The sequence below is a fragment of the Ochotona princeps genome, chromosome 5, assembly GCF_030435755.1.
Source record: "Ochotona princeps isolate mOchPri1 chromosome 5, mOchPri1.hap1, whole genome shotgun sequence".
Taxonomy (NCBI): domain Eukaryota; kingdom Metazoa; phylum Chordata; class Mammalia; order Lagomorpha; family Ochotonidae; genus Ochotona; species Ochotona princeps.
In genome coordinates, this window is record NC_080836.1 from 4,390,333 (window position 1) to 4,412,885 (window position 22,553).

A 22,553-nucleotide genomic window follows, 5' to 3' on the forward strand; every position below is an offset into this window, starting at 1 on the left:
CCTTCCTCCGCGGGCACCGCACGCACGGGCTTCGCTCGCAGCCGCACCTGGGGGGCTCTGCAGGCTCCGAAGTCCCCCCACCCCACTCCCCAGGACAGCTTCTCGGTCTGGGCCATCGGGGCGCAGTGAGGGAGCACCCTACGGACCGGCAGCACCCCGGGCTGCCGTCCCTTGAACTAAAGACGGAAAATGCTGGTCGCAGCAAGGCGCGGCTGTGGCCGGCTGGGCGCCCGCGGCGAGCAGAGGCCGAGGGGCGCGCGCGGTGCCCGGGCGGAGCGGGGCGCTCGCTCCCGCGCCGGCCCGCAGGTGCGCGGCCGCGGGGCGAGGCGGGGCGGGCCTGGCCGCGGCTCCGCCTCCGGGCCGCCCATAAAGGAGCGCGGCGGGCGGCCGGCGGGGCTGGGAGCGCGGCTGGCGGGGTCCCTGCCGGGGGTCCTCGCGTCGCCGGCGCCCGCGCTGCAGCCATGCTCTTCTGGCACTCGCAGCCCGAACATTACAACCAGCACAGTTCCGGCAGCTACCTGCGGTAAGCGACGCCGCGCGCCCCTGGCGCCGGCCATCGGGGCACCCCGGCGGCCATCGGGGCACCGTCGCGGCGCCGACTTGGGGCGCTCCCGGCCGAGGAGTCGAGGCAACTTTGGGTCCCCCGCCCCTCCAGCCGCCGCGCGCTTCGCTGTGCCCGGGGTCTTGCCGACCGCCGACTGCGCTCCGCCGGAGCCCGTCCTTGTGCGGGGCCCGGGCTCGCGCGTCTCCCGCGGGCCAGGCTGAGCCCTGTGCGCGGCGGCTCCCGCGACCCCCGGGACCCCGGGCGGGCCGGAGTGCGCTGGTTTTCGCGACCCCGCAGCTCGCCGGGCGCGCGGTCACTCCCCTTCTCTGAACTCGCCGGAACCAGCTCTAGCCTGCGCTGATTTCCTCCCCACCGGAGCCCACAGGGCTTTTGGTGCGCGCTCAGGGCGGTGGGGATTGTGAGCGTCAGGTCCCGCTCGGAAGTGTATCCCCGCTGGGCGCCTGCGGCTGGGAGGCCCCGGGGGAGCTGGGGGTCGGTGCGTCCCCCGCTGCTGTGCGGGCGGGAGTGGGAAGCCGCGGCACAGGCGTGGGCAGGACCGGGGAGCTGCGGAGAGGGACCCCGAGTGCGGCGCAGGTGCAGCCGGGCGTCCCGGAGGCCCGCGCTGGGCACTCGCGTGGGAGGGGCTGCCTTGACATCTGCTCCTGGGAGGGGAAGGTCCCCGGAATAGCTGAGATGCCTGGGCGGTCGGAGAGCGGGAGCCGCAGGTCCAAGGTGCTGCGTTTCTGGCGCCGTCTTGGGTCCACGCCGCTCACTTTTGCAGGGCGTGAGGCTGGGCTCAGTGTGGCTCCTGGATTCTAGAGCGAAGGTCTGGTCCTTCTTGCCTCCTGGGTCTCCTCCCGCAACACTTGTGCAGGTTGTGTGGCCTTCACTCTCCTCTTCCCCCTTCGTGTTTGATGTTCTTGTGACTTTTATTCCTTGGCAAATAAGGATACCAGGCTTGAATAAGTTACTGTTGAGTGATGGCCTGCCCCCACCCACCCCCCGGCCCCGTGCCTTTTTTTTTTTTTTTTTTTTAATTTAAAGGCAGCAGCCCATGGATTATTAACTTGCTGTGGTCTGGGCAAACAGGAGGTTATGCAATCCCTAGGGGAGCTGGCCTGGGTTCCTACAGAACTCCACAGCGGGGGAACTGGCTCCCAGAACGGTGGGGCGTGGGGGACTCCGGCAGCCGACCTCCGGCTTGGGCAGGACAGCTTGTCTGAGTGCGCCCACAGCCCGGCTCTCCTTGAGAGTGAGGTAGGCATGGTCGGGGTGTGTGCCACACTCGTTTATGATGTCGTGTGGGGAACAGATTGTCCCAGTGACTCTTGTGTTTATACAGTGGAGTCCGGTCAGCCAATCTGATTCATGGCCCGGGACCTGTGCAGGGAGGAGGCTGATCAAGATAAGCATGCTGGCACTTTTTTGGCACCTGACGGTGTAGCAAGTCTCTGCCGCTTGCAGGTTGTCCGGGTTCTCAAGGAGCGCTTTGTCCCTTGCAAGGGCATTTTGAACGTAGAGCCGGGGCTGGTCTTGATCTTGTGGTTGTTTCAAAGTGGAGGAGAAGACACTTGCTGGGGTTAGGCCTTGAAGCCGCTGCTGGAGAGCACTCCTGGAGGGGTTGGGAGCCTGTCCACAGCCTTTGGGAGCGGAGGAGCCCCTTGCCCCTTGGTGGGGGACTCAGCCTTCATTTGCAGTCGGAGCCCCCTAGACAGGGTCTGATCTGACTAGTGGCCAGTTACTCGAACCATCAACCTAAAGGCAGCCTTTGTTCAGATTCTTCTGAGGGCATGGCCGGGGCGCCTTCTGGGTGTCCTGGTGCACCTCTGGCTTGAGCTGGTGGGTGAGTGGGGAACACGCGACGCCCTGGCTGCGAGCCTCTGCTGCAGGTGTCTGGCTGTGCAGCCGGCGGCCTGGGCGCCAGCCTGACCCCTGGCCCCGTGTGTTGCAGGGACGTGCTTGCCCTGCCCATCTTCAAGCAGGAGGAGCCGCAGCTGTCCCCGGAGAACGAGGCTCGCCTGCCGCCCCTGCAGTACGTGCTGTGTGCTGCCACATCCCCGGCTGTGAAGCTGCATGAGGAGACACTCACTTACCTGAACCAAGGTAGAGCTGGACCCAGGGCATACCTGGTGGGTGGGCTCACTGTGTGGTCTTGGTGAGCTAGTGCCAGTGGGTTTGGGGGCCAGGGACTGGGGCTCAGCTTCTGGTTCCTGGCTGCACACACACCCTGCACTGGCTGTCTTCATGGGACGGAACACTGGCTTTGTGGTTCCACGCCCCTGGGCAGAACTCTCCTTGCATGTCCCCTGCACGGTGGGTGCTACAGGCTGGAGCTTCTGCTGCTGCACATGACAGATGTCACATGTGGGCATGAATTGAGCACCATTGGCATACCACGTGTGCGTTTTTCTTAAAGATCTGTGTATTTGAAAGGCAGAGAGAGAGAGAGAGAGAGAGAGAGAGAGAGAGACAGCCAGGCACCCTCATACAGAGTGCGAGAGAGGGAGAGGTGGATCTTGGGGACCCTGGCTTACTTCCCAAATGGTCACAGCAGCCAGGGCTGAGCCAGGCCCCAGCTGGGGATCTGGGGCTCCAGCCTGGCCTCCAGGTGTGTGCAGGAGCCCAAGCTCTTGAGCCATGTTCTGCTGCTTTCCCAGGCACGTTAGCAGGCAGCCGGGTCAGAAGCAGAGCAGCGGGATTGTAATGGGGTTCCAATATAGGGTGCCGGCGTCTGAGGCAGCGTAGCCTGCTGCGTCACAGCACTGGCCCCTGCTCTGCTCTCTGCTGGAGCTGTACCTGGTGGTTATGACAGCTCAGTGCGGGGCCCAGGTGCCTCAGCTAGAGAAGACAGGGCCGAGGATGCCGTGGTGGGTTTTCCCCAGGATCCGGGGCTGGGCCTCCATGCTGGGTTCTCTCCAGGATCCGGGGCCGGGCCACCTTGTGGGATTCTCACCAGGATGGGGGGGCTAGGCCTCCATGCTGGGTTCTCTCCAGGATCTGGGGCGGGGCCTCCATCCTGGGTTCTCCCCAGGATCCGGGGCGGGGCCTCCATGTTGAGTTCTCTCCAGGATCCGGGGTGGGGCCTCCATCCTAGGTTTTCTCTAGGATCCGTGGCTGGGCCTCCATGCTGGGTTCTCTCTAGGAGCCAGGGCCGGGCTGCCATGCTGGGTTCTCTCTAGGAACCAGGGCCGGGCCGCCATGCTGGGTTCTCTCTAGGAGCTGGGGCTGAGCCACCTTGTGGGGTTCTCACCAGAAGCCAGGCTGCTGGGTTCTCACGGCAGCACTCTGACTCGTTCTGATCCTCTGCTGAGGCTCAGAGTCTTGGGAGGCTGTGTGTGGTTGGAGAGGAAAGGTGTGCGAGGCGGTGGTGTGACTACGGCTGTTCTGGAGCGAGTGGTCTTCATCAGGATGCCTGTTGGGGGACTGGAGCACGTGGCTTTGGCTGTTTCTGTCAAGACTGGGCCTGTGTGGGGTATGCTGTGTCTCCCAGGTCCTGAGTGGAGCAGAGGGACTCAGAAAGTTTCTGGGCGGAAGCTCAAGCGTGTGCATCTGGGAGCAGGGAGACTCTCCTCTCTGGAATTTTGCCTCAATTTGGGGCGCCTCTGGGATTGAAAGTCCAGTGTGGTCAGCAGGCTCTCCTGGCCGCCTCTGGCCGGCCACAGCCACGTCCTGGTGTTGGCAGGGCTCGGTGGGTGGCCCAGGCTTGCTGCTGTGGGAGCACTGCTGGCTCGGTCAGCTGCGGGGAGCCTGCAGGCCCCTGGTGGCCCTTGCTGGCCGAGGGTCGGCCGTGGCTGCGGCTGTTGCTGCCCTGGCCTTTCCTGCAAGGTTTGCTCTTCAGCAGTTTCCTTCTTCTTCTTCTTTTTTTTTTTTTTTAAGATTTATTTATTTTTAATCACAAAGTCAGATATACAGAGAGGAGGAGAGACAGAGGGGAAGATCCTCTGTCCTATGATTCACTCCCCAAGTGAGCACAACGGCTGGAGCTGTGCTGATCTGGAGCCGGGAGCCAGGAACTTCCTCCAGGTCTCCCACGCGGGTGCAGGGTCTCAAGGCCTTGGACCGTCCTCGACTGCTTTCCCAGGCCACAAGCAGGGAGCTGGATGGGAAGTGGAGCTGCTGGGATTAGAACCGGTGCCCATATGGGATCCCGGCATATTCCAGGCGAGGACTTTAGCCACTAGGCCACGCTGCCGGGCCCAGCAGTTGCTTTCTTTTCTGGGCTGCTGGCGGCTTGCCCTGCTGAGCCATAACACCAGCCCCTCTGTTCTTTCTGTGTGACATCGGGATCCGACGCTCTACGTATTTGCTCCTGCTTTTATGAAGTACTGTTTTGCCAAAAGCATTTTCTACTATTGTCAAAGTATCTTAAACATCATTTAAACTGTTTACATTCTTCTCGTTATTTAGAGCAGAATATTTTCATAATAACTGAAACACATGGTGTAATTATTTAGGGGACTGGGAGGGCTGAGTCCCCCTATTTAAAAAAATGGGTGTATTTATTTGAAAAGAAGAGGTGGAAGGAAATAGAGAATCTTCCATACACTGGTTCACTTCCCAGTGGCCACAATGGCCAGAGCCAAGGTCAAGTTGTGAGCCTGGAGCTTCTTCCGGGGTTCCGTGTGGGTGCAGGAGCCTGGCTGGGTGGCCTTGCTTTGCTGTTTTTCCAGGAGCATTCGCAGAGAGCAGGGTTGGAGGTGGGGCAGCCGGGACTTGAACTGGTACCTGTACGGAATGCTGGGGGTTCTAGGGGTGGTCTCACCACTCCGTGCCAGAGCAGGTCCGCTGTGGAGTCCATGTGTCAGCGCTCAGTGTGTCAGCATGTAGTGTGTCAGCTGTGTGTCAGTACACAATGTCAGCACGCAGTGCGTCAGCAGTGTGCCAGCACACAGTGCGTCAGGCTCAGTGTGTCAGCAGTGTGTCAGTGTGTCAGCACGCAGTGTGTCAGCATGCAGTGTGTCAGCAGTGTGTCAGGCTCAGTGTGTCAGCACACAGTGTGTCAGGCTCAGTGTGACAGTACTCTGTGCCAGCACACAGTGTGTCAGCAGTGTGTCAGCACACAGTGTGTCAGGCTCAGTGTGTCGTCAGCATTGAGCAGGCCGCCTCCAGGGTGGGCGCTGTGTGAATACAGAGTGCGGACATAGGAACCAGTGGTGCCCACCTCCCTCTTCTGCCTCCTGGGCTGCTTTGGCTGTTATCAATATGCTGAGGGGTGACTCTTTAGCGTGCTGTGTCGGTGGGGTCTTCCTGTCCGGTGACAAGTAGCTTTTGATATAGTTTAGAAGGTAGTGTTGACATTCAAGAGCTATGTGCCTAATTGAACATATATATATGTGTGTGTATATATATATGTTTCAAGATTTATTCTTATTGGAAAGGCAGATTTATAGGGAGAGACAGAGAAAGATCTTCTGCCTGCTGCTTCACCTTCCAAATGGGGCTGGAATGGCCAGAGCTGAGCCGATCCGAAGCCATGAACCAGGAGCTTCTTCCGGGTCTCCCATGTGGGTGTAGGCTCCTTAGACAGTGGGCCGTCCTTCACTGCTTTCCCAGGCCACAAGCGGGGAGCTGGATTTGAACTGGAGCAGCCAGGACTTGGGCTGGTACCCATATTTGATGCCAGCGCTTCCAGGTGGATGATTTGCCAGTTGAGCCACCGCCCCAGCCCCTGCTATTCAGTATTAATGTTTCCCGTGCTGTTGCCATGATATTTCTTTTTGCACATTTCTGTAAGCCATCCACATGTTGTGAAACATGGTGGGGTTCTGTTGCTGATAGAAAACCACCAGAGAGGAGTTGGTGTGGTGCCATGGTGTAGCACGCTAAGCCTCTGCCTACCGTGGTGGCATTCCAGTGGGTGCTGGCTCCGGTTCTGGCGCTCCAGCCATTTGGGGCATGAATCAGCAGATGGAAGATTCTCTATAACTCTGCCTTTCAGGTAAAAATAAATCTTTAAAAGGAAACCACCAGGCATTCCAGGCGGTGATGGTGTGGCTCGGGGAAGGAGTGTCACCTGGACGGCTTCAGATGCAGTAAAAATGGTTTGAAGAAGAGTCCTTGTAAGGGGCAGAGAGCTATTGAGAAGAGCTCTGGAAAGGCTGGGTTATCTGCTGCCCTCACTGGGCCAAAGGTCACTGTGGACTCCTCTGGCTGCAGCCAGAGGGAGGGAGGAGATGGGTGGGGCCGCCTGAGAGCCCCAGGGCTCTGCTGGGGAGTCTGGCTTTGCGATAAGGATGGCCTGCAGAGAGAATGCTCTGGTATGTTCTACCAAAGCAACTGTTCCTGGAGGTTTGCTAGGACCGGGTACAGGGAGCACTCCCAGCTGTGTTGGCTGGAGCTGGGCCGGGCGAAGCCAGGAGCCAGGACCCTGGTGCAGGTCTCCCGTGGAGGTGGCAGGGATCCAACTCCCAGAGCCAACACCATTGCTGCAGGGGTCTGGAGTCGGGAGTTGAGCTGGGACTCCGGCAGAGGCACTCGGTCCGTTTGGGCCTGGGCATCCTAGCGGCTAAGCCAAATGCTTACTCTGCACAAAAGCTCTTCTTAAGGGTGGAGCGGGAGAGAGGTCTCTTTTCTTAGTTTTGTTTTTGATGATAACATAATTGGCTAGGTGGGCAGGGTCGAGGATTAACGGAAAGTGGGTGAGACCACTGTTTTCATACCTTGCTTATCATCTTCCTGTATCTGGTGAAGAGGGTGATAAGGAGAGAAGCCACACCCAGCCTCCCAACCGCCTCAGCCCCGGGGATTGGGAACTGCCACCCAATGTCATCCAAGGATCCCCAATGTGGCGCGTGTTCACGTGGTTTCAGTAGTTCTGAAATGCTGTCGATCTTGCGGATGCAAGGATGAGGAAACCCTTCCACAGTCCATTGGCTGACCTAGTCCACCTTAGAGGCTCCACTTGCTCAGAAGTTTGCCGTCAAGCTTTGCTGGGATAGTTTACCAATTTCTTCTGCCCTCCTTCCTCTGCTGTGGTACCACATGCCCTCCGCAGGCTCCAGTGGACTGCCCTATCCGCCATGTGCATCTGGTGTGCTGTCCACTGCTCCGTCTTCAGGAACTGAGCAGGCCCCATTCAGACACACACACTGCAATGTCCGATCACAGGTCCTGCCGCTCTCCCCATGGTTGGCTCTGAGGCCAGCAGTTCCATTGGGGTGACCCTCAAAGAAGTCTCATCTGAGGTGATTCCAGACCTGACTCTGCGTGTGCCTGCCAGTATGGGGTCCGGCTCATTGTGCCACCCACATCAGCCCCCCACACACTGATAGTTGTAATTGCTAGGTCAGATCTGTTTCTAGCCCTATCTCTTATGTAAACCAGTGGGTGCTACAGCCCTGCCCAACCTTGCGCACCACACACTTGGTTCTTATATCCGCCATGCAGCCCAGTCAGAGTAACCCTCAGCAACCCCTATCGGGCCTGTCCCCAGCCCTGGTTTCTGTGCCTGCCACCATGTGCAGTGGACTGGTCTGGTCTGTTCCACATTCCATTCAGCTCTCCTACACATCATTGGGCACCAAAGCTGAACTCAGTCCAACCGACTCGACCCTCCAGCCCCTACTCATGCCAGCGAGTGCCAACTGCCTGTCCAGCCAGGCCCGCCCCAATCCTGGTTCTCATGCTCACTGGTGGGAGTTGCAACCCATCAGGAAAGTGCTCACAGTTTCTCTACTGAACCCATTCCCTACCCCGGATCTTGCATTCTCCAGCTTGTTCTGCGGTGTAGCTCAACAGGACTTGCCCCCAGCCCCATCACTTGCCAGCTGATGCTGTGACAAAGCCCAGCTGACCTGTACCCACTCTGGCTTATGCATGCACCAGTAGGTACAGTCGGTTAGCCCAACCTGACGTTCCCCCAACCCAGTTCACATGCAGGTGAACAAGTGTTGTGGTCGGCTCAGCCTGGCCTGGTCTGCCCCTCAGTCCCAGCTCTCACGGTCACCAGCAGGGAGCTCCTTAAACTTTCTGGTTCATTCCTCAAATGATTGCACCTGTTAGGGCTAAGCCAGGGTAGTCAGGAGCCTGGCATTTCATCTGGTCTCCAGATGCGGCAGGGGCGGAAGCACCTGGGACATCGTTGGCTGCTTTCCCAAGTGCATTAGCAGGAAGTTGGACTGAAAGAGGAGCAGCTGGGATTTGAACCGGCACCCATATGGGATGCTGTTGTCACAGGCAGCTTTGGGCTGTCTGGGCCGCAACACCGGCCACACTTTTCAAGAGTGTTTTTACTATTTCCATCATTTTCCCGGGTCACAGATGAAACAGGGCAGTTCTAGAACTGAGGACTTAGATTGGACCAAGTGCTGATGCGTTAGGCTGCTGGGATCTTCCCTTCTCCCCCCTCATCCTCCAGATACAGGAAGAAACAAAAATTGGCAGCAATTGTCCACTCCCCCCGTTCCTTGACCCTTCTCACCCTGACTGGTGGTCCAGGTGGGCATGCATCCCTCTCAACTGTGTAAACATCATCAAAAATACCATCAATTTCTTTTTAAAAAAAGAAAGAATTGGACCCAGTAAGATAGGAAGACCTTTCCTAACTGTGACTCACCACACTTCAGACTGTGGATATAACCCCGCAAGACATTTCTTTTTCTTTTTTTCTTTTTAAAAGGATTTTAAAATTTATTTCGAAGGCGGAGTCATACACACACACACACACACACACACACACACACACACACACACAGAGAGAACAGAATCTTCTATCTGCTGGTTCACTCCTCTAGTGTCTAGGCCAGAGCTGGGCCCATCTGAAGCCGGGAACCAGTAGCTTCTTGCCGGTGTCCCACGTGGGTGTAGGGGCTCAAGCACGTGGGCCATCCTGGGCTGCTCTCCCAAGTGCATTAACAAGGAACCGGATGGGAAGTGGTGCAGCTGGGACTGGAACTGGTGTCTGAATGGGATGTGGAAGCTGCAGGCTGCATGTGCCATGCCACAGCAGCAGCGCAGCAGGGAGACGGTTCTCACATCAGGGTGTTTAATGCCACTGGAAAGGCTGTGGCTGCTGAGGGCTGCCCGAGGACGGAGCACCTAGGAAGCGGGCTGCGGTGTGTCGCTGTGTTGTCTAGGACTCAGGAGTGCAGCAGCACTTGGATGTTCTTGTCGTGGATAGCACGGGTTATGCCGATTTTCCAAGTGACAGGCATGGAGGTGGGTTTGCCACCCCACCTTGTGGCCTGACATGCTGGGGGTGCTGGAGCTTAGGGGAGACTTGGTGAATGGCTGGAGGCAGATTCTGAGGCTCGGTGTGGCGGTGTGGGCCTCTCTCTGGCAGGGAGATAAGAGCTCCGTGGGAAGTCCTGTGTTCCCACCCCTGGAGGCCCTGGCTTCCTGGAAGCTTCTGCCCCCAGGGTGATGATCCCTCTTGGCTTTATCTGGGAACCTGGGTTTCCTCCCCTGGGGTGCGCCCTGTGGCTTGCCCTAGAAGGTAGCCAGTGGAAGGCGCCTGGCAGACACCAGGTACCAGTTGGTTTTTCCTTCTGCTTGATTATGTCAGTGACACTGAATGTAAGGAATGAGGCAAAGGATTAGTGACTTTGTTATCTTTCTCCATCTCTGAAGTTTTCTTTCCAGATTAATTTTTAGCCAGAGTTATAAACTGAACAAGCCCAATGACTCTGGGATACCTTACTATTGTTTTTTAATACTCTCTCTTATTTTTTTCCTAAGTACAAAAGTAGTACGTGCTTATTATAAAACCGAGGGCGTTTGGTGCTATGGTCACGTAACCCTGGGGCGACCTAGGTCTGAATTGGAAGTTCCTGGGCTTGAGTTGTAACTATGTATCTGATTCCAGGTTCCCGATCAGGTGCCCGTGGGAGCTGCTGCTTGGGGAGAGAGCTGAGTCCTGGGCTCCTGGCTTTGGCTCTGGCAGCCTAAGCTGTTGCAAGCATTTGGGGAATAAAGCAGCGATTGGAGGGTCTCTGGGCTCTGCTTGCTAATGCAGCTGAGCGGCACGGAGCAGTAGTCCTTGCACTGGGGCTTCTGCCATGTGTGTGCAGGCCTGGGTGCAGCTCCTGGCCCTCGGTGGGGGCTGGCTCGGCCCTGTGCACATTTGGGGTGTTTTCCTCTGACTTTCTAATGAAATGAAAGTAAAGAAATAAAAGAAACAAACCACGGCCGCTTGCTAGTTCCCTCGTGGCCGCTGTGTGTCTGTTGAGCAGTTTGTCCTTGAGGAATGTCGGCCCGGCCCCCCTTGCACTGTTTTGCCAGTCCTCCTCATCTGGGCAGTAGTGCCAGGGTTTGTGGGAGAAACCGCCTCGGGCTGGATGGCCAGCACCGAGTTCCTGATAGATGCCCCTTGTCGCCCTACGGTCAAGAGGCACCGCGTGCTTTTGGTGGATGAAGCGCTGAATTGCTCAGTTGCTCCTCTCTGCTTTCTGCCTCATCTTCCCGTCCTTGGGCTGTGGCCCCGGAGCCTGGCCAGTGTCCGGCCTGCAGCACAGCGGACGCATGAGGGATGTCTCTCCTTCACCTTCACCAACACTCCTTAATCTTTGCTGATTTGCGGGAGAAACTTTGGGCTGTTCCTGGTTTAATTGTTGTCTCTTCAGTGGTGTGGAAAATTTTTATAGTTTAGTATTTTTTTTTCCTGCCTTTTATGTGATTTACTCATATTAAGTTGAGGTTTTTTTTTTTTTTCTTGGTTTACAGGGGTCTTTGGAAGTATTTTTTTCATCTATCCCATTGACCTTGGTTTTTCGTTTCCCCTTTTTTAGCCCTTGCTGCCTCACTTTGACAAGCAGAGCTAGAGAAGTGTCCACAGGAGATCCTCCGTGTGCCGGCTCCTCCTCCGGGTGGCCGCCGTGCTTGCCGTGGGGCCTGAGCCGCGGCTGCGGCACCTGTGTCTGCGGGGCTCCTCCGTTGCTTCCCAGGCGTCTTAGCAGGAAGCTGGGTCGGAAGTGGAGCAGCCAGGCCTTGAACCAGAATATGGGTGCTGCAGGAGGAGGCCCCCCAGTCACCATGCTGGCCCCAAAGTTTTGGACTATTGAATCAGCAAAGATGTTTATAAACTACTTAACAAGTATACAAGGAAAAAGAAAAGACTAAGCAAAGAGCTCTTTCTTGACTATCATTTCCCTGTAGCGAATCTGAACTTTTTTGGTAAGCATATCAGTGGGAGAGCTGGGGTTTGGCTGTGGCTGAGTGGGTTTTCAGTTTCTTTACAATTTTTAAAACCAGTCAGCACATATGGAAATGAGTATGAATTTATTTGTACAGATTGGTTATATATAGCAGAATTGATATTTGGTCTCTAGTTGGTCAAGTGAAAATTCAATTAATTTAAAAATTATTGCTTGGGAAAAAGAGACGCAGGTAGAGAGACATCTCTTTTATCTGCTGGCCTGCTCCCCAAATGCCCACACTGGCGGGGTTCGACCTCCCGCTTGGCGGTGGGATTGAGGGGGCAACTCACTGGCACCCTCCACAGCCTCCAGGGGTCTGCACTAGCAGGAGGTGGGCTTAGGAGCCAGAGGTACAGGGGTGTTGACGCCGCTTCTGTGTAGGAAGGGTAGGTTTATGGAGAGAGGGAGATACACAGAAAGATCTTCTGTCCGTTGGTTCACTCCCCAAGTGGCTGCCATGGCTGGCGCTGAGCTGATCTGAAGCCAGGAGCCAGGAGCTTCTTCCGGGTCTCCCATGTGGGCGCAGGGTCTGCTGCCGTCCCAGGCCACAAGCAGGCAGCTGGATGGGAAGTGGAGCAGCTAAGACATGAACCGGCCCCCATATGGGATCACCAGTGTGTGCAAGAATATTGGACTGTCTAAATTCCAGTGGGTGTTGTGATTCCAGAATGCCTGGTGAGCTGGAGTGTTGGGTTTCACAGAACGTACTGGAAGCATGACGCTGAAGGAGGAAGAGCTGGGTGGAAGGACCCTGTGACACACACGTAGTCCTGAGAAAGCCTTGGGGTACCAGGTGTCCATGTTCTGTTGGCAGATCCTCCAGGCAGGTGTCTGCCTCACTAAGCACAGCCGAGCAAGCCCCGTGTGGCGCCCTTGTGTGGCCGGGTGACGTCCTGTGTGCTCACAGTTCAGCGAGGGGTGGGCACTGTGGCCGATATGACAGGTCACCACTGGACAGTCTACATCTTGTGCCCCAGTCACTCCACTCCCAGCTTCCTGCGCATGCTCCTGGGTGGTTCAGGTAGTGGGGCACCTGCTGCCCTGTGGAATTCTGGAAGGAGTCCCTTGTCCCTCAGTTCCGCCTGGTCCAACCCTGGGTGTGTCACCTTTGCAGGCAGCTGGGGAGTGAGCCAAAGGTGGAGCTACCTCCTGCTCTCCTCCGTCCATTTCTGCATCTCTCTGTCCTTCAAATCGACGAGTAAAGCTATCCTAAAGAGCAAAGGCAGTCAGCCCATGTGACCACACCTGCCCTCGGCCCGGGACGATGCAGGTCCCTGGCGAGCAGGGGAGGGTGCCAGGTTTAACGAGCTTTCTTCTGGCGTCTGTCCAGATAGGATTATGGCTGCCATGGCACCTCCTGCTGAAGGGTTTGGGTGCGTTCTTCTGCTGTTTTCCTGGGTGTTTGGGGGGCAAAGGGAGGTGAGAGTGGGGAGACCCCTTTCCTCTCTGTACCTGGGCTTCTGAGAAGGGGTGCAGGATGCTTTGCAGTGGGGCTGAAGGATGAGCCAGGCGCTGCTCGGGCTGAGGGGGCACCTGCGGGTGCCTCCACCTAAGTAGGCCCCATGATTTGTTGCACAGGGTTGAGAAAGCCCAGGGTGAGGATAGGGCAGACCCAGGGTGGCCCTGGGGCCTGTAGGGTCAGGGCTTCCTGGTGGCCTCAGCCCAGTGCCCTACCTGGTTTTTTAAGAACTCTCTGTTACTGACATGTCCCTGTGGGATGCTTGTCCCACAGTGGGGCTGTCCAGGCATGAACTGGCTGCCTGGGTCGGGGGCCGGTACCTCCAGCTGGCCCCTCCTGTGGTCTGCTCGCTCGTCACTGCGTCACTCACAGGAATGTCCCCTGGGGACCTGAGCAGCCTCCCTTCATGGGCGGGTATCCCGGCAGAGGGCATGTGGGGCACACTCCTGATGGTGTCTGTGAGTGGCTGGCTTGAGCGTGGCACCTGCTGTGACCTGGACGTTGGTAATCCCCATCCGTGGCTCCTGCTGGCTCAGGCCTGGGAGGGCAGAGCCGTGGTCTTGAGTGGACAGTGAGCAGCAGGTCCTGGGGATGTCTCCTTGGAGGGAGCTGTGGGCCCTGCCCTGCTGGCTCTGCTGGCCAGAGGAAGACCCTGGTGCTCTGTGTGGGGACACGCTTGGCAACCCTGTGATCCCTGCAGACTTCTTGTGGGTGGTGGGAGGTGTCTGGAGCCTAGGTGCAGAGGAGGGACAGATGGGCAGGAGTCATTGGTAACGCGTAGGGCAGGAGGGGGCCAGGGAGAGCATCTGGGAGACCTTGCTGCCTGCCGTCCAGCAGCAGCATCTGTGAGCGTCCTCCTGCGCAGGCTTGGGCTCAGCCAACTGCCAGGTCAGGTGGGTATGAAGGATTGGCAGCTCTCTTCTGGATGGCCAGCCCACCCTGGCACTCTGCGGGTGGCTAAGCTGAGATCCGCAGAGGTGTCTCTGCCAGAGCTGGAGCTGTGTTTCAGTCTGGACCATCTCCTCTCTCCAGACATTTAAAGAAAAAAACTATTGGAATGTAATTCACATACATAATTCAGTCAAAGCATACAATTCAATTTTTTTTAACATTATATTAAACTATGTATGCTATGCATAAACTATTACCATAACCGGTGTTAGGATAATTTTGTCCTAAGGCTGGCGTTGGTCCTGGGGCTGGCGTTGTGGTGTGTTGGATAAAGCCGTTGCCTACAATGCTGGCACTCCGCAGGCCACATTCCCCGTCGCCCACCTCCCAGCCCCTGTGGGACATCCGTTTGCTCCTCAGGGCATCTGCCTACACGGAGGCATCCGGAAGTGGCCATGAGTGGTCTCCAAGGAGCTGCGGCCTGCCAGGAGGGCTGGTCTGCAGAGCCGGCACCTGTGTGTGCGTTGTCTGTCTTTTTGTGGCATTGGCGCGGGGCTCCAGAGGTGGCTGCCATGGATGTGCTGGGTGGAGCGAGGCCACGGGTGTCGCCATGATCCTGAGAGTCACCTCGCTGCCCTCCGCAGTCTGCCTTCTCCTGGCTCTGCTCAGCTGCCCGGCCTCCATGGCCTCAGATGGCAGCCTTCCCAGACACAGGTCCTCGCTTTCCCCTCGTGGCAGGAGCTGTGGGTCTGGCCTGAGGGCCACGCGTGCACCGGGGCGCGGTCATGCCGTCTTCTCCCTCTCTGCAGCTCTCAGGGAGGGTTCCCCAAGCCATGCTCTTGTGGGCAGACCTGGGAAGGAGGCGGGAGGGGAGGCCTCGGAATGTCCTCCTCCTGCTCCCCAGAGGCCGAGCCGGGGAGTGGGGCTGCCCTGGGTAGTGGGCAGTAGTGTGGGAGTGCTGAGCGAGCAGGTGGCCTGGCCTCCACCCCGGGTGCCTCTCCGTTACTTCCCTCAGCCAGCGATGGGTCTACCTTACTGCGTGCCCAGCCTGACAGGCGGCTACTGCCGTGTGCCCAGTGAGTCACAGCACTGACCTGGCCTTGCACGTTGGCTTTTCTACCCATTATTGTCCTTTGTCCCAGTGACTTGTAGAGATGTGTCCTTTGTGTTTTCAGGAGTGACTGTTTTGCCAGCGTCTGAGATTCCAGGGGTCGAAAGGGTGGATGGCACGCCTCTGTCCCAGCCCTGCCCCAGGCACCGGCTCCCTTCCCCAGAGCAGCTGATGCTATCCGTGTGTTCACGCACCACGGGCTCGGCTGCATTCTTGTGCTACTTGTGTTTATGACTTCCGGTGAGTCACGTTCACCTTGCTCGTGTGCACCTGAGCCTGCACAGTGGGCTCGGCCGTGTCTGCAGCTGAGCCTGCACGGGGGGCTCGGCCGTGTCTGCAGCTGAGCCTGCACGGTGGGCTCGGCCGTGTCTGCACCTGAGCCTGCCCGGGGAGCTTGGCCGTGTCTGCACCTGAGCCTGCATGGGGGACTCGGCCGTGTCTGCACCTGAGCCTGCACGGTGGGCTCTGAGTGCCCTTGTTTTATCTTCCGATGTATTCAGAGAGTGGGTCACCTATTTTGTATTTGCATTTAAGTTTATTCTAAAGTTTATTTCTTTTTATTTGAAAGGTAGATTTATAGAGAGGAGAGACATAGAGATCTTCCATTCACTGGATCACCCTCCCAAAATGACCCCAGTAACCAAAACTGGCCTGGAGCTTCCTCTGGGTCCCCGTGCAGGTGCAGGGTCTCAAGTCCTTAAGCCATCCTCTGCTTTCCCAGGTGCACTAACAGGGAGCTGGATGGCAAGTGGAGCAGCTGCGACTCACATCAGCTTCCATATGGCTATTTTATTTCTTGTAATGATTCTGAGTAAAATCGCGGATCTTCTCGTATGATTCTGTGCCTTTTTGTGCCCTTCCTACAGCCTTTGCCAAACACTGGCAGTCTGTGTCCATTGCTCATTTTTTCCTGGGTTTTTGCTTATAGATGTGCAAGAACCATTGTGTTAAGTTGAACTGTGTGCCCACTGCATTCATTTGGATTCAGTTCAGCAGGACAGCTGGATACAAGTTCAGTGTGCACACCGGTGAGTCTGATAGACCGGGCGTAACCAAGTGCACGGCAGGGGAAGATGAGCTCCAGTACTCAAGGGTTTTCGGAAATCCTGCCGGTCACATAGATGTGTGTGTGTCTACAGGCCCTAGCTTGGACTTGGCCGGCTGTCTGAGCCTGCGGATCCCATCTTACCACAGTTCTGGGGTGGGATTCGGAGATCCAGGAGATTTTCTTGGGAGAACGGAAGCATTTTAAATGTAAAGCTGTCAGAACTAGCACCCAGCGTTCCTAAGTGCCTTTTTCTTCAGCTTCCCATGATGTTAACTTCTTTGGCTGATCAACCCTGTGACGGTTGGAGACGCCAGGCCATGAGGAGGATGGATTCTGTGGCCCCGCTGTCAGTTGTGCGTGGCCTGTGCCTGCTTCCCCCGCAGCCGCTGACCCGCGTCCCGTCCGGGGACCCACCTTGCAGCTCCCCCCTCCCCTGAGTCTGTTCCCATGACCTCGGACTTGATGCTGCTTGTTTGTGGGGGGCTCCTTTGTAGGAGTCGTGTGTTTATTTGAACAGAGTTGCAGAGAGAGTTGCAGAGAGCGCATCTCTGCATGTGCCCTGTCCCTCTGGGCCAGCTGCAGCCCAGGGAGAGCTCCATCTGGGTCTCCCCTGGGCTCGCAGGGCATTCGGGATCTGGATGGGAAGTGGAGCGACTGGACCCAAACCTGCCTCACCTGAGCTGCCAACCTTGCAGTGGTGGTTTAAGCCACTGCGCCGCAGCACCAGCTCTCTGGTTTTTCCTTGAATGTGGGGAGCACTGGAAGCCATGCTGCTGTACTGAGTTTCCTGTTGCTGTCTTTTGGCAGCGTCGGGTTCTGCTTAGTGTTTGTCCAGGAGTTATTTTCTATCGTTTGTCTTCTTTCTGCACTGTATTTAACACACTACTGTCAAAAGTGGGCTCTCAGCCCGGCATGGTGGCCTAGCCTTGCATGTGCTGGGATCCCGTATGGGTGCCGGCTCATGTCTTCCCATCCAGCTCCCTGCTTGTGCCCTGGGAAAGCAGTCAAGGACGGCCCAAAGCCTTGGGACCCTGCACCCACGTGGGAGACCTGGAAGAGCTCCTGGCTCCAGGCTTCAGATTGGCACTGCTCTGGCCATTGTGGCCGCTTGGGGAGTGAATCAATGGGCGAAAGATCTTTCTCCCTGTCTTCCCTCCTCTGTGTATGGCTTAGTTTCGGTAAAAATGTACAGAGTGAGCTTTCTCTCTGCCGTGGCCTTGCCTCATTTAGCTATGTGTTCTGTCACTGCAGACTGTAGGCGTCGGGCTCCCTCTGGGTGTTTTTGGTCGTGCTGCTGCTGCAGTTGTGACCGGCTGTCGCTTGCTCCGGAGGGTGGCCCCGGGGCTGCGCGCCGGTGCGTTGTAGGAGCACACACACAGTGAGTGTGGGACAGTGAGGGCCTTGAGGATTTCCTGCAAGCTCATGCCTCCAGCCCCGTGAACTCCTGAGGAGTGTGCGACAGGCTTTACTTTATTGGTCCGTTCATGGGTGCTCGCACACATACACATACACCGAGCTGCAGGCACCTGCAGTGTGCCTGCCTGGCTCGCTGGCTCGGCCGTGACATTGCTGAGTGACTGCCCAAGGTCGCACAGGTGCTGCTGCATCAGGAGCAGGGTCTGCCTCGGGTGGCAAGCCTCCCCTGCACTGCGCTGGCTTGCGTGTGAGCTGTCTGCTGCGGCACACGCTGTTGTGAGGTCACGCAGAAAGAGGTGACGGGCCCGGCCACACGTGCTGGGCGCAGCAGGTGCGGTGTTGTGCTCTGTGTCTGCCGTGATCACAGGACTGTTGGCATCTGGCCCTCCTTTCTCTGGGGTAATCATGGCCTCCATTATGTTTTATGTGGCATTAATTACCCAAACCAGTAACTGTTGGGAGGTAAACGGCCTGTAAATCTTGGCTGCTCTGGGCAATTGCCTGCTGTTCTTGGGAACACGGTGATCCAAGCAGGAGGCCCAGCGCTGGGTTCTGCCCTCGGGGCAGAGCCACTAGGGCTTGTCCACACTGCGCTGCAGTGGTGCCGAGTGGCAGAGAGGGGAGGCAGCTGGGGTGGGCACAGCGAGGGCACCGGGGAAGCAGTCCCTGCCTGGCTGTGCTCTGTGGCCTGCCCTCTGGATGTGGGGCTGTGGGCAGGGGGCCCGTTCGCTCCCTGTTTGGAAGCAGGGAGTGTGGACTGCGAGTCAGCAGAGGACAGCCGTACAGGTGTTTGAAAGGCTGCGGCAGGAATTGGGCAGACGCTGGCATTGGGGAGGGTTTCCATTCAGCCCCCTGTGTCTCCCCTGACCCACAGCTTCCTGTCCCCCCTCATCCTACGACAAGCTGCAGGGTCTTTGTCATTGTGGCGTGACTGCTCTGGGCCTCTAGTTTCTTAACCCCAAATGGGCACAGCCACATGCACTTTGAGGTTGGAGCTCAGACACTTGGTACTGACCTGTCTGACTCCTGGGAACCAGCCTGACGCTGGGAGAAGAAACACCCACCACTCGCTTGAGGCTTCCGGGCTTGAGGCGGATTGAGTGAGACCCTTGTTCTCAACCTGTCTCACTCAAAATGTTTTTTTTTTTTTTTTAAAGATTTATTCATTTTATTACAGCCAGATATACACAGAGGAGGAGAGACAGAGAGGAAGATCTTCCGTCCGATGATTCACTCCCCAAGTGAGCCGCAACGGGCCGATGCACGCCGATCCGAAGCCGGGAACCAGGAACCTCTTCCAGGTCTCCCACGCGGGTGCAGTGTCCCAATGCATTGGGCCGTCCTTGGCTGCTTTTCCAGGCCACAAGCAGGGAGCTGGATGGGAAGTGGAGCTTCCGGGATTAGAACCGGCGCCCATATGGGATCCTGGGGCGTTGAAGGCGAGGACTTTAGCCACTAGGCCACGCCACCGGGCCCATCACTCAAAATGTTTTACTAGATTTTGGGGGTTGTTGATTATTTTAGAGCCGCTGCTGGAGGCCCACATGATTTAGAGAGAAAGATCCTTTCTCCTCACTGTCAGACTCGTGGATTAGCTTGACACACATCAGGGCATGGCACACACCCGAGGCGTGTGTGTGTGTGTGCGTGTGTGTGGGGTTGATGGTTTTGCATGTTTGTAGTACATCTCAGTCAGCCTAATGTTTTGTGATCTTAACTTTAGTTTCTTCTTATTTTTAAAAGGTTTATTATTTAGTTTTATTGGAAAGGCAGATTTATACAGAGGGAGGTAGAGAGAAAGATCTTCCATCCACCGATTCACTACCCAAATGGCTGCAATGGCCAGAGCTGAGCCAATCTGAAGCCAGGAGCCAGGAGGTTCTTCCAGGTCTCCCATGCCGGTACAGGGTCTGTAGTCCATTGCTTTCCCAGGCCTCCTTTCCCTGGAGGGTAGGGAGCTGGATGGGAAGTGGAGCAGCCAGGACGCGATCTGGCACCCGTATGGGATCCTGGCAAATGAAAGGCGAAGATTTAGCCACTGGGCCATCATGCCATGCCTGCTTTAGGGAATTTTTTGAAAAGAGATTTATTTGTTTGAAAAATTAAGATACTGGTGCTCGTTCACTCGTCAGATGGCCCGAAGAGCCAGGAACTGCATCCTGCCTCCAACTTGGGAGCAGTGGCCCCAGCACTAGGCCGGCACCCACTGCCTCCCAGCGGGCTGAAGCTGGGAGCCCTGGCAGGGCTGCCTATGTGGGTAGCGGGCACTCTGACCCTTGAGCCCCCTTGAGCGACCGGACACAAAGCATGGGGGCCAGGAGCTGCAGCAGATCTGAGGTACTTGCAGCGTCCCCAGGGGCAGGCTTGCTAAGCTGCAAGAGGAAAGAGGAAGCCAAGGTTTGTTAAGAATCTGCCTGGGGCCAGGCCCAGGCTCAGAGCTGGATGGTGGCAATTGCTCAGCCTTCCCCTCGCCTTTCCCCTCCTGTGCGGTTGAGCCTGGAGGGCATGGGCTGCAGCAGGGCCCACCTGCACATGTGGGTGTGCAGTCCCGCAGAGCCTGGGCCCCCTAAGGAGCACCCCCGACCCCACGAGAGACCTGGGTGGCCTGGACCCCTGGGGCTGGAGCTGGGGAGCCAGAGCAGGGTGGGGTCAGCCAGCTCAGCTGAACTGCAGGGTGGGGCTTGCGGCTGCTCCGCCACAGCACCTGCCACTCCCAGGTCACCTTGGCTCTGGGAGCTGGCTTGGCCTTGTTGACATCACAGAGTGACCGGCCCCCTCCCTGCCAGCTGGAAAAGGCCTTGAACAGCCTTTACAGTGGAGGGCAGGGCTGGGAAATTGCCTGGCAGCCTTTCTGGACCTTGTGAACCTGGTCTGGCTCCTGTCTGCTGCCAGGGTGGGAGCGTTTCCTGTGTGCCGGGTTCTCTGCTGGGTGCACCTGCAACCCCCCGCAACAGGCCCCCCGCAACAACCCTGAGCATCAAGATCTGGGCAGAGCCTGTGGTGGAGCCGCTGGCCCAGGGCTCCTAGGGCAGCACTGGCCTGAGCCTGACCACAGACACCGCAGCCCAGCGCCTGGCTACAGCGGGCCAACCTTTGCAGTTGCTGCTGGCTTGGAGTCTGTCTCCATGCTGTTCCTCTGAAGGCGTGTTTACGCCTCGAGGGGCACCCCCCCCCATGTGCACTTTCCTCCAAAGGTACGCTTGCACTGTAGACACATCGGCGTTTGGAAAGTGGGTCAGTGTGGGCTCCTGGTAGCAGCTGTCGACGAACGTCATGGAGTGGAGGGTGTGGTGGGAAGTGAATGAGGTTGCCGGTGTGAAACCCTGCACTTGGAGTGTTTGTGATTGTGTGCGTGAGTGAGAGAGCGAGCTTGGTGTGTGATGTCAGCGAGCAGGTGTCCCGTGCCCAGCCTTGCCAGGTTTGCCGCTGGCCCTCCATCTCCCTAGTCTCCGTCTTCAGGAACATTCCTCTTTCCCAGGCACATGCTTACAGATTTTACAACCTGCTTATCGAACCATAAAAATGAGCAGCATTGTTCTGTGTATCCTCCAGCATGGGCCAGCGTCGCATGTGCCACTGGGTACTCTTCTGTTTAACGCCGTGGCTCTGCGATTGTCCGGCTTGTGGGATTTTTTTCTTCGTGTGTGTTAAATTCACTGATTCATTGTCGTTTTGTTTGCTGTACATATCTTTTTCTCAACTTAGAACTTTTCTTAAACTCTGTGATGTCTTTTATCCTAGAAGACACTGATTTTAATGTCGTTCTTCCTAAATAATGTGTGTGTTGCTTTCCAGGTGGGAGGTGGCCTGTCTCACTGTCCTAAACTAGTCTCCCGTTTGCCTTAGCGGTGGTACTGTCTTGCTTTTATCTTTAGGTCTTTCATTCAGTATTGATTTATCGTGTGTAGCGTTGGTAAGGATTTATTTTTGCTTTTTTAAATGCATTTTTACAATTTTTTTTGGGACTGAAGCATTTGTTTATTTGAAAGGCAATGTTACGAAGAGATGACAATGTGGAGAGAGATAGGTCTTCCATCCACTGGCTCACTGCCTGGCTGGCTGGGAGGGCCAGGACTGGCCAGGAGCCTGGAGCTGTACCCGGTCTCCCACACAGGAGCCTGGAGCTGTACCCGGTCTCCCACACAGGAGCCTGGAGCTGTATCCGGTCTCCCACACAGGAGCCTGGAGCTGTATCCGGTCTCCCACACAGGAGCCTGGAGCTGTATCCGGTCTCCCACACAGGAGCCTGGAGCTATACCTGGTCTCCCACACAGGAGCCTGGAGCTGTATCCGGTCTCCCACACAGGAGCCTGGAGCTGTATCCGGTCTCCCACACAGGAGCCTGGAGCTGTACCGGGTCTCCCACACAGGAGCCTGGAGCTGTACCGGGTCTCCCACACAGGAGCCTGGAGCTGTACCCGGTCTCCCACACAGGTAGAGGGCCTCAAGCACTGGGCCATCTTCTGCTGCTTTCTCGGTCATTTGCTGGGAGCCGGACTGGAAGTGGAGCAGCCGGAACATGAGTGGGCACTCATGCCAGATGCTGTGCCACCACTCTGGCACCTGATGTGGACATATTCCTTGGCACTGTTCTGTCGTGGTGCCCAAAACACGGCTTTAAGTCACCTTAACTTGACAGTGTGTTCTGAGTACTGTAAATGACACAGGAGCCTGGTTTGTCATGTCTGGCCTCAGGCCACACCATGGCTTCTCATTCTTTTTTTTTTTTTTTAGATTTTTTTTTTTTATTTTTATTGCAAAGTCAGTTATACAGAGAGGAGGAGAGACAGAGAGGAAGATCTTCCGTCCGATGATTCACTCCCCAAGTGAGCCGCAAAGGCCAGTGCTGTGCCGATCCAAAGCCAGGAGCCAGGAACTTCTTCTGGGTCTCCCACGTGGGTGTAGGGTCCCAAGGCTTTGGGCTGTCCTGACTGCTTTCCCAGGCCACAAGC

The 22,553-nt window shown here is 56.9% G+C and overlaps 1 protein-coding gene across 1 annotated transcript in view; it reads left to right on the forward strand.

Annotated features, from left to right (window-relative positions):
• The first annotated feature begins 365 nt into the window (after nt 1-365).
• Nucleotides 366-22,553, forward strand: part of TFCP2L1 (transcription factor CP2 like 1) — a 47,209-nt gene continuing 25,021 nt past the window's right edge. Inside the window, exons 1-2 of the mRNA XM_058664335.1 lie at nt 366-523; nt 2,496-2,647. Coding sequence (XP_058520318.1) covers nt 462-523; nt 2,496-2,647 — 214 coding nt within the window. The 5' untranslated portion in view covers nt 366-461. The remainder of the gene's footprint in view (nt 524-2,495; nt 2,648-22,553) is intronic.